This window comes from Salmo salar, chromosome ssa21, assembly GCF_905237065.1.
Source record: "Salmo salar chromosome ssa21, Ssal_v3.1, whole genome shotgun sequence".
Taxonomy (NCBI): domain Eukaryota; kingdom Metazoa; phylum Chordata; class Actinopteri; order Salmoniformes; family Salmonidae; genus Salmo; species Salmo salar.
Window position 1 is genome coordinate 55,998,619 of NC_059462.1, and position 12,290 is coordinate 56,010,908.

General features: G+C 45.4%; 1 protein-coding gene across 1 annotated transcript in view; it reads left to right on the top strand.

The window, feature by feature from the left end:
- The first annotated feature begins 803 nt into the window (after positions 1–803).
- si:ch211-67e16.11 (uncharacterized) overlaps positions 804–12,290 on the top strand; it is a 37,858-nt gene continuing 26,371 nt past the window's right edge. The window contains exon 1 of the mRNA XM_045704924.1: positions 804–1,566. Coding sequence (XP_045560880.1) covers positions 1,056–1,566 — 511 coding nt within the window. The 5' untranslated portion in view covers positions 804–1,055. The remainder of the gene's footprint in view (positions 1,567–12,290) is intronic.

Sequence of the window (12,290 nt, forward strand, 5' to 3'; positions counted from 1 at the left end):
AGCTCCAAGTCTAGGTCCAAGAGGCTTCTGAACAGCTTCTACCCCCAAGCCATAAGACTCCTGAACATCCAATCAAATGGCTACCCAGACTATTTGCATTGCCCCTCCCCCCCCCTCCCCACACTGCTGCTGTTCTCTGTTATTATCTATGCATAGCCACTTTAATAATTATACCTACATGTACATAATTACCTCAATTACCTCAACACCGGTGCCCCCCGCACACTGACTCATTGACTTTATACCGGTATTCCCTGTATATAGCCCCACTCTTTAATTATTTGTTATTCTTATCTCTTACTTTTTTAGGGATTTTCTTAAAACTGCATTGTTGGTTAATGGCTTGTAAGTAAGCATTTCACTGTAAGGTCTACACCTGTTGTATTCAGCGCATGTGACAAATAACATTTGATTTGATGTCTTCCCAGGGAACAACCTGTGGAAAACATACAGACGTAAAGTATTTATTTTAAAGATACAGTAGATATTGTTTAAAAGCATATTGGTTTATTTCATAATCAATAGGACTATATAAATATTTTTATGTGTGGATCATCCTTTCCAGTATTGACTCCTGCTCAGCATTCTTTGGAACAAAAGTGGACGCTGCCGTGCGTCAGCGAGCGCACATGAGCACACAGCTCTTCCTGCCCTTGACAACCAGGTAACCTCTTATCCCCATCCTCACGCTGCACCGGGTTCCTTTAGAGCCCACCCTCTCTCTCTCTCTCTAACTCCCCCCTCTCCCCCTTAGTTTACTGGCATGTCAGAGCCTGTGGGATGGAGTTACTGTTGCACAGTACTCTCCATCAGGCAGCCGCTCTGAGCCCTTTGAAGTCCTCGTTTTTAATGTAGAGAGCTGCATCTCACACATTTGATAAGACACTTAGTTTGGAGCCGTCGAGTAAGCGTCTACAGAGAGTTTACTATGCCAAAATAAACGTGTAGCCTACATTTAAGTTTTGGAAAGTGGTAGCCTTTAATTGAGAGAGTTTATTAAAAAAAATATATATATATTTAATAATAAGTGGAATAAATACATTGGCACGCGCGTAATGGCAAATCTTTTTTCCAACAAAACCATGAGGCTCAAGTGGATGCGCATGTCTCTTTTGATCTTGGTTTTATTCCTGGGTGACTCCCGCGGTTCCCAGGTGAAGTTTGGCCGCTTGGATCGGTGGGTGAAGACCGGGTTTCAGTACCTGAAGTTAAACCTGTGCCGCAGGGTGTCTCTGTCTGAGGGCGAATGTAAGCGGCTGTCCCATCTTCAACTCAGCGGGGTGGCCGTGTACGTCTCCGAACCAAACTCCGAGAAAGTACTCGCCATTCTCCCAGATTCCTATTCTTCGGGGATGCTACCGCCGAAGCAAGGAGGTTATGGTATGAGTTCGGTACTGGAGGACAGTAGAAGACATCAGGATTTCTTCCCGGGATCGACTGTTCATGATGCGGTGTTGGTGTTAGATCCCAGTCCCGGAGAGAGTTTCGGACACCCCGTGGTTCTCTTTTATGTGGACCTAAACACGACCAAGAAAAAATGTGCACACATGGATGGAATTTATTTAGGTAAGAACAAATTCATTGTAATAGGTTTACTTTGAAAAAAATAAACGTTTAATTAATATGGATATCTCAATGTATAACTTTATTATTTTAATAAAAGTTGTTTTCTTATAAGTAGCTCACTGGGCACAGACATCAATTCAATGTCTATTCCTCGTTGGGTGGAAACAGCGTTGATTCAACCAGTGTGTACCCAGTCGGAGGGTAAATGTCCACATTTTATTCTACAATAACGTTTTGAAAGGCTGTCCCATTTAAAGATGAATTAGCCTAATTGTAAGGTGAAATGTAAGTCTTAAACTCTTTAACTGTCCCTTCTTGAAAAACATGTTTTAAAAAAATAAATAAAATCGTATTTCTAACATTGCAAATAAGAACTTCCCCCCCCCTAAAAAAAAAACTGTTTCAACTTGATGTTTCTTTAGGAAATAACAGAACTCTACCACGCAGTTAAGAATTCATAATAGGGTCATATCAGCACTGCCTTATTCGAATGGCAATTTGTGCCGGCCTAGCATTTTTTACTCATCACAAAAAAAATTCTCTAGGTTAGCTTCAATGACTTGTATAGGTAGGTAAGTATCGGTAAATGAGGACTGGTGACAATTTTTTTTAACAAATTATGATCATTTAGTATGTCCAAACATGAATATTCAACTACATTGAAGTTAATGCATTTTCAGTTGGTGTATAGTGCAATATCTCTTGTTCTATGACTATTATAGGGATTATATTATAGACGACTTTAAGTCTGAATATTAATTAATTGATCCCATGGGTCATGAAATGTGATTAAACCACTTTATATTAGCTAATAATATTGCACGTTGTCATAGTCACCTTGTTTGTTTTATCAACAGCCTGGTTGAGCACATTTTCCTAAAAATTGTAGTTTTTTTATTTATTTATTTTTTTAGATATTTTTCATAGTCCTTGAATGGTGCAATATTTGTCCCTCATCAACTAAAATTCCTACTTTTTTATTTATTTTTATCCCATATCTTTGGTGACTGACTTTGAGTGTTCTTACAACTCTCTGAATGGACAGAGTTAAGGGGTGCCACAACACTGGACTGCAGCAACCCCCCCCCAATCAGGTTTAAGGTTTGTTTCATATCCATCTCTAAATCCATTGTCATAATATTCTCTACCAGCTGGTTGAAAATGTTCTTATTAAAGAAGGGCTTTATTAAGTACTGGTATTCCAGATCAGTTTGTTGTAGAATATTTCTAAGGTGTGGTTTGATTGAATATAAGTACTGGTATTCCAGATTGTTGTAGAATATTTCTAAGGTGTGGTTTGATTGAATATAAGTACTGGTATTCCAGTTTGTTGTAGAATATTTCTAAGGTGTGGTTTGATTGAATATAAGTACTGGTATTCCAGTTTGTTGTAGAATATTTCTAAGGTGTGGTTTGATTGAATATAAGTACTGGTATTCCAGTTTGTTGTAGAATATTTCTAAGGTGTGGTTTGATTGAATATAAGTACTGGTATTCCAGTTTGTTGTAGAATATTTCTAAGGTGTGGTTTGATTGAATATAAGTACTGGTATTCCAGTTTATTGTAGAATATTTCTAAGGTGTGGTTTGATTGAATATAAGTACTGGTATTCCAGTTTATTGTAGAATATTTCTAAGGTGTGGTTTGATTGAATATAAGTACTGGTATTCCAGATTGTTGTAGAATATTTCTAAGGTGTGGTTTGATTGAATATAAGTACTGGTATTCCAGTTTATTGTAGAATATTTCTAAGGTGTGGTTTGATTGAATATAAGTACTGGTATTCCAGTTTATTGTAGAATATTTCTAAGGTGTGGTTTGATTGAATATAAGTACTGGTATTCCAGATTGTTGTAGAATATTTCTAAGGTGTGGTTTGATTGAATATAAGTACTGGTATTCCAGATTGTTGTAGAATATTTCTAAGGTGTGGTTTGATTGAATATAAGTACTGGTATTCCAGATTGTTGTAGAATATTTCTAAGGTGTGGTTTGATTGAATAGAAGTACTGGTATTCCAGTTTATTGTAGAATATTTCTAAGGTGTGGTTTGATTGAATATAAGTACTGGTATTCCAGTTTGTTGTAGAATATTTCTAAGGTGTGGTTTGATTGAATATAAGTACTGGTATTCCAGTTTGTTGTAGAATATTTCTAAGGTGTGGTTTGATTGAATATAAGTACTGGTATTCCAGATTGTTGTAGAATATTTCTAAGGTGTGGTTTGATTGAATATAAGTACTGGTATTCCAGTTTATTGTAGAATATTTCTAAGGTGTGGTTTGATTGAATATAAGTACTGGTATTCCAGTTTATTGTAGAATATTTCTAAGGTGTGGTTTGATTGAATATATATGTGATTTCCTACATGGAAAGCTTTTTCAACCGTTTATCAAGCCACTTGATCCACAGATATTCCCTACGGCTCAGGCTGTAAGAATGGGAGACCTCTCTTTTTTTCTTTTTAAATAAATAAATAAATTATCAAGTGTTTTTCAAATGGTCAGAAGTTACATAGCTTAACTCCTATAAGAGGGAGACCTTTTGTATTCTAACGAGGCTGTAAGGGGAAAATCTCTTACACACTGCAAAGACGCTGAAGGGTTGAGAGCATTGTGAGAGAACCGGAACGGGACAGTGTGTGTGTGTGTACTGTGTGTGTGTGTGTGTGTGTGTGTGTGTGTGTGTATACCATGTGTGCGCGCGCTTGCGTGAAAGTGTGTATGTGTGTGAGAGAGAGAGCGAGTGAGAGTTTGTAAGCAGTAAGCAACGTGAGAGAAGAGAGCTCTCAGGCACTGCCAGGTGGTGGACACCCTGCTGGGGTAGTAGAACGCTCAGATGCATGGCTGAACCCAGCCACAGTCACCAGTCATGTATTCACAGTAACACCTCTCCATTATTCATCTTGAGTGGATGCTGTCCTTAGCTAAAAGTTCAACACACTGTACTGTACCCATCCATTCCAGTCAACACCACCCAGACATTTCAGCCTCTCCACCCTGCTGGGACAAGAGGAAGGAGTTCCACAACTCTCAACTGTGTCTCTCTAACTGACCCTTTTAACTTCTCAGCCCTGCCCTGCCCCTCACACTCCAGTCTAGTACATGACAGTCCTGCCCTGCCCCTCACACTCCAGTCTAGTACATGACAGTCCTGCCCTGCCCCTCACACTCCAGTCTAGTACATGACAGTCCTGCCCTGCCCCTCACACTCCAGTCTAGTACATGACAGTCCTGCCCTGCCCCTCACACTCCAGTCTAGTACATGACAGTCCTGCCCTGCCCCTCACACTCCAGTCTAGTACATGACAGTCCTGCCCTGCCCCTCACACTCCAGTCTAGTACATGACAGTCCTGCCCTGCCCCTCACACTCCAGTCTAGTACATGACAGTCCTGCCCTGCCCCTCACACTCCAGTCTAGTACATGACAGTCCTGCCCTGCCCCTCACACTCCAGTCTAGTACATGACAGTCCTGCCCTGCCCCTCACACTCCAGTCTAGTACATGACAGCCCTGCCTTGCCCCTCACACTCCAGTCTAGTACATGACAGTCCTGCCCTGCCCCTCACACTCCAGTCTAGTACATGACAGTCCTGCCCTGCCCCTCACACTCCAGTCTAGTACATGACAGTCCTGCCTTGCCCCTCACACTCCAGTCTAGTACATGACAGTCCTGCCCTGCCCCTCACACTCCAGTCTAGTACATGACAGTCCTGCCTTGCCCCTCACACTCCAGTCTAGTACATGACAGTCCTGCCCTGCCCCTCACACTCCAGTCTAGTACATGACAGTCCTGCCCTGCCCCTCACACTCCAGTCTAGTACATGACAGTCCTGCCCTGCCCCTCACACTCCAGTCTAGTACATGACAGTCCTGCCCCTCACACTCCAGTCTAGTACATGACAGCCTGCCCTGCCCCTCACACTCCAGTCTAGTACATGACAGTCCTGCCCTGCCCCTCACACTCCAGTCTAGTACATGACAGTCCTGCCCTGCCCCTCACACTCCAGTCTAGTACATGACAGTCCTGCCCTGCCCCTCACACTCCAGTCTAGTACATGACAGTCCTGCCCTGCACCTCACACTCCAGTCTAGTACATGACAGTCCTGCCCTGCCCCTCACACTCCAGTCTAGTACATGACAGTCCTGCCCTGCCCCTCACACTCCAGTCTAGTACATGACAGTCCTGCCCTGCCCCTCACACTCCAGTCTAGTACATGACAGTCCTGCCTTGCCCCTCACACTCCAGTCTAGTACATGACAGTCCTGCCCTGCCCCTCACACTCCAGTCTAGTACATGACAGTCCTGCCCTGCCCCTCACACTCCAGTCTAGTACATGACAGTCCTGCCTTGCCCCTCACACTCCAGTCTAGTACATGACAGTCCTGCCCTGCCCCTCACACTCCAGTCTAGTACATGACAGTCCTGCCTTGCCCCTCACACTCCAGTCTAGTACATGACAGTCCTGCCCTGCCCCTCACACTCCAGTCTAGTACATGACAGTCCTGCCCTGCACCTCACACTCCAGTCTTGTACATGACAGTCCTGCCTTGCCCCTCACACTCCAGTCTAGTACATGACAGTCCTGCCCTGCCCCTCACACTCCAGTCTAGTACATGACAGTCCTGCCCTGCCCCTCACACTCCAGTCTAGTACATGACAGTCCTGCCCTGCCCCTCACACTCCAGTCTAGTACATGACAGTCCTGCCCTGCCCCTCACACTCCAGTCTAGTACATGACAGTCCTGCCCTGCCCCTCACACTCCAGTCTAGTACATGACAGTCCTGCCCTGCCCCTCACACTCCAGTCTAGTACATGACAGTCCTGCCCTGCCCCTCACACTCCAGTCTAGTACATGACAGTCCTGCCCTGCCCCTCACACTCCAGTCTAGTACATGACAGTCCTGCCCTGCCCCTCACACTCCAGTCTAGTACATGACAGCCCTGCCCCTCACACTCCAGTCTAGTACATGACAGTCCTGCCCTGCCCCTCACACTCCAGTCTAGTACATGACAGCCCTGTCCTGCCCCTCACACTCCAGTCTAGTACATGACAGTCCTGCCCTGCCCCTCACACTCCAGTCTAGTACATGACAGTCCTGCCTTGCCCCTCACACTCCAGTCTAGTACATGACAGTCCTACCTTGCCCCTCACACTCCAGTCTAGTACATGACAGTCCTGCCCTGCCCCTCACACTCCAGTCTAGTACATGACAGTCCTGCCCTGCCCCTCACACTCCAGTCTAGTACATGACAGTCCTGCCCTGCCCCTCACACTCCAGTCTAGTACATGACAGTCCTGCCTTGCCCCTCACACTCCAGTCTAGTACATGACAGTCCTGCCTTGCCCCTCACACTCCAGTCTAGTACATGACAGTCCTACCTTGCCCCTCACACTCCAGTCTAGTACATGACAGTCCTGCCCTGCCCCTCACACTCCAGTCTAGTACATGACAGTCCTGCCCTGCCCCTCACACTCCAGTCTAGTACATGACAGTCCTGCCTTGCCCCTCACACTCCAGTCTAGTACATGACAGTCCTGCCTTGCCCCTCACACTCCAGTCTAGTACATGACAGCCCTACCTTGCCCCTCACACTCCAGTCTAGTACATGACAGTCCTGCCCTGCCCCTCACACTCCAGTCTAGTACATGACAGTCCTCCCCTGCCCCTCACACTCCAGTCTAGTACATGACAGTCCTGCCCTGCCCCTCACACTCCAGTCTAGTACATGACAGTCCTGCCTTGCCCCTCACACTCCAGTCTAGTACATGACAGTCCTGCCCTGCCCCTCACACTCCAGTCTAGTACATGACAGTCCTGCCCTGCCCCTCACACTCCAGTCTAGTACATGACAGTCCTGCCCTTCACACTCCAGTCTAGTACATGACAGTCCTGCCTTGCCCCTCACACTCCAGTCTAGTACATGACAGTCCTGCCCTGCCCCTCACACTCCAGTCTAGTACATGACAGCCCTGCCCCTCACACTCCAGTCTAGTACATGACAGCCCTGCCCCTCACACTCCAGTCTAGTACATGACAGTCCTGCCCTGCCCCTCACACTCCAGTCTAGTACATGACAGTCCTGCCCTGCCCCTCACACTCCAGTCTAGTACATGACAGTCCTGCCCCTCACACTCCAGTCTAGTACATGACAGTCCTGCCCTGCCCTTCACACTCCAGTCTAGTACATGACAGTCCTGCCCTGCCCCTCACACTCCAGTCTAGTACATGCCAGTCCTGCCCTGCCCCTCACACTCCAGTCTAGTACATGACAGTCCTGCCCTGCCCCTCACACTCCAGTCTAGTACATGACACTCCTGCCGCTCACACTCCAGTCTAGTACATGACAGTCTTGCCCCTCACACTCCAGTCTAGTACATGACAGTCTTGCCCCTCACACTCCAGTCTAGTACATGACAGTCCTGCCCCTCACACTCCAGTCTAGTACATGACACTCCTGCACCTCACACTCCAGTCTAGTACATGACACTCCTGCCCCTCACACTCCAGTCTAGTACATGACAGTCCAGCCCTGCCCCTCACACTCCAGTCTAGTACATGACAGTCCTGCCCTGCCCCTCACACTCCAGTCTAGTACATGACAGTCCAGCCCTGCCCCTCACACTCCAGTCTAGTACATGACAGTCCTGCCCCTCACACTCCAGTCTAGTACATGACAGTCCAGCCCTGCCCCTCACACTCCAGTCTAGTACATGACAGTCCTGCCTTGCCCTTCACACTCCAGTCTAGTACATGACAGTCCAGCCCTGCCCCTCACACTCCAGTCTAGTACATGACAGTCCTGCCCTTCACACTCCAGTCTAGTACATGACAGTCCTGCCCTGCCCTGCCCCTCACACTCCAGTCTAGTACATGACAGTCCTGCCCCTCACACTCCAGTCTAGTACATGACAGCCCTGCCCCTCACACTCCAGTCTAGTACATGACAGCCCTGCCCCTCACACTCCAGTCTAGTACATGACAGTCCTGCCCCTCACACTCCAGTCTAGTACATGACAGTCCTGCCCCTCACACTCCAGTCTAGTACATGACAGTCTTGCCCCTCACACTCCAGTCTAGTACATGACAGTCCTGCCCTGCCCCTCACACTCCAGTCTAGTACATGACAGCCCTGCCCCTCACACTCCAGTCTAGTACATGACAGTCCTGCCCCTCACACTCCAGTCTAGTACATGACAGTCCTGCCCCTCACACTCCAGTCTAGTACATGACAGTCCTGCCCCTCACACTCCAGTCTAGTACATGACAGTCCTGCCTTGCCCTTCACACTCCAGTCTAGTACATGACAGTCCTGCCTTGCCCCTCACACTCCAGTCTAGTACATGACAGTCCTGCCTTGCCCCTCACACTCCAGTCTAGTACATGACAGTCCTGCCTTGCCCCTCACACTCCAGTCTAGTACATGACAGTCCTGCCCCTCACACTCCAGTCTAGTACATGACAGTCCTGCCCCTCACACTCCAGTCTAGTACATGACAGTCCTGCCCCTCACACTCCAGTCTAGTACATGACAGTCCTGCCCCTCACACTCCAGTCTAGTACATGACAGTCCTGCCCTGCCCCTCACACTCCATTCTAGTACATGACAGTGGACAGACAGAGACCAATGTTGACAGGGTTCCAGGTTAATTATCAATACAGTCTGTGAGGGTCATCTATCTGTGATGGGCTTTTCTATATGTGAGGGTCAGTTATCTGTGATGGTCAGTTACCTGTGAGGATCAGCTACCTGTGAGGGCCAGCTACCTGTGAGGGTAAGCTACCTGTGAGGGTCATCTACGTGTAAGGGTCATCTACCTGTGAGGGTCAACTACCTGTGAGGGTCATCTATCTGTGAGGGTCAGCTATCTGTGAGGGTCAGCTATCTGTGAGGGTCAGCTGGAAGTGTTGTGGGGTTTTGCATGTGTCCAAGCTTGACCACCTCCTCTGAAGCTGAGAGGGAACATTAAGAGAGAGAGAGTGCACCACCCAGGTCTTTTTGTGTTCAATATAACGAGACCCAGGAAATGGGTTAGTGACCACAGTTAAACAACAGGAAATGGGTTAGTTACCACAGTGAGCAACATGAAATGGGTTAGTTACCACAGTGAGCAACAGGGAACGGGTTAGTGACCACAGTTAACAACAGGGAACGGGTTAGTTACCACAGTTAACAACAGGGAACGGGTTAGTTACCACAGTTAACAACATGGAATGGGTTAGTTACCACAGTTAACAACATGGAATGGGTTAGTTACCACAGTGAGCAACATGAAATGGGTTAGTTACCACAGTGAGCAACATGAAATGGGTTAGTTACCACAGTGAGCAACATGGAGCGGGTGTCACGGACTGTCGAAAGGAGCAGACCAAAGTGCAGCGTGGCTGTAGTTCAACATTTTATTAAATCCGTGAAACTTTGCAAAAAACATAAATAACTGAATTAACAAAACAACAAACCGTGACACAGAGAGAAACAAACACTACTCAAAATATAGTCACCCACAAAATCAGGTGGGACAAACATCAGCTTAAATATGACCTCCAATTAGAGACAACGACGACCAGCTGCCTCTAATTGGAGATCATACCAAACAAAACCAACCTAGAAATACAAAACTAGAAACTGAACATAGAAATACAAAACATAGACAAACACCCCCTGTCACGCCCTGACCTACTCTACCATAGAAAATAACCACTACTATGGTCAGGATGTGACAACGGGTTAGTTACCACAGTTAACAACATGAAACGGGTTAGTTACCACAGTTAACTTCTATGGGTTAGGTGGGACGCTAGCGTACACACAATCAACAGCCAGTGAAATAGCATGGCGCGAAATACAAAACAGCAAAAATCTCATCATTTCATTTTCTCAAACAATCAACTATTTTACACCATTTTAAAGATAAACTTCTCTTTATCTAACCACATTGTCCGATTTCAAAAAGGCTTTACGGTGAAAGCATAAAATTAGATTGTGTTAGGACATAAACTTCACAAGAAAAACCACACAGCCATTTTCCAAGCAAGGACATGCTTCACAACAACCAAAAATACAGCTAAAATATTCACTAACCTTTGATGATCTTCATCAGATGGCTCTCATAGGACTTCATGTTACACAATACATGTATGTTTTGCTCGATAAAGTTCATATTTATATCCAAAAACCCCATTTTACATTGGCGGGTGATGTTCAGAAAATGTATTTCCACCAAAACTTCCAGTGAATGAGCACATCAATTTACAAAAATACTCATCATAAACGTTGATAAAATTTACAACAGTTATTGAAAGAATTATAGATATACTTCTCCTTAATGCAACCGCTGTGTCAGATTTTAAAATAGCTTTACGGAGAAAGCACATTTTTCAATATTCTGAGTACATAGTTCAACCATCAAAGCAAGCTATACAGATACCCGCCAAGTTCTGGGGTCAACTAAACTCAGAATTAGTATTATAAATATTCTCTTACCTTTGCTGATCTTCGTCAGAATGCACTCCCAGGACTCCTACTTCCACAAGAAATGTTATTTTTGTTTGAAATACTCCATATTTATGTCCAAATACCTCTGTTTTGTTCGTGCGTTCAGATCACTATCCAAAGGCATAACGCGCGAGCGTAAATCCAGACACGAAAAGTCAAATAGTTCCATTACCGTTCGTAGAAACATGTCAAACGTTGTTTACAATCAATCCTTAGGGTCTTTTTAACTTAAAACGTTGATAATATTCCAACCGGACAATAGCGTATTCATTACAGAGGAGAAAAAAAAGGAGGGGCGCGCCAAACGTGCCTGCGCAGTAAACAACTCACTGGTCCCAGGCAGTCCACTCATTGACTGAGCTCCTATTTTCTGCCCAGTAACAGGAAAAGGATGAAACACGTTTCTAAAGGCTGTTGACAGCCAATGGAAGCCTTAGGAAGTGCAACGTGACCCCACAGACACTGCCCAGTCAAAACTGTTCGCTGCTCTGGCACCCCAATGGTGGAACAAGCTCCCTCACGACGCCAGGACAGCGGAGTCAATCACCACCTTCCGGAGACACCTGAAACCCCACCTCTTCAACGAATACCTGGGATAGGATAAAGTAATCCTTCTAACCCCCCCCTTAAAAGATTTAGATGCACTATTGTAAAGTGGTTGTTCCACTGGATATTATAGGTGTATGCACCAATTTGTAAGTCGCTCTGGATAAGAGCGTCTGCTAAATGACTAAAATGTAAAATGTAAAATGTAGTTTCGATAGGGATTCAAAAGAAAACTTCAATTCTCAGATTTCCCACTTCCTGGTTGGATTTTTCTCAGGTTTTTGCCTGTCATATGAGTTCTGTTATACTCACAGACATCATTCAAACAGTTCTAGAAACTTCAGAGTGTTTTCTATTCAAATCTACTAATAATATGCAAATATTTGACTCTGGGCCCGAGTATTAGGCAGATTACTCTGGGCACGCTTTTCATCCGAAAATGAAAATACTGCCCCCTATACCTTAAAGTTAACACACACTTTCTCTCTTAGTGAGTGTTCATCTTGCATGACCGGTCCATTGAGCTCTCTCCCAACTTTCGTCAAAAATATATAAATACACATTTTAATATTTTAGTTTTTTTTGTGTTACAATAAAAACATACATAGACAAAGAGACAGGACAACTCAACATTTCCACTAACCTGAATGGCATCACACTTGCTCAAATCCACGTG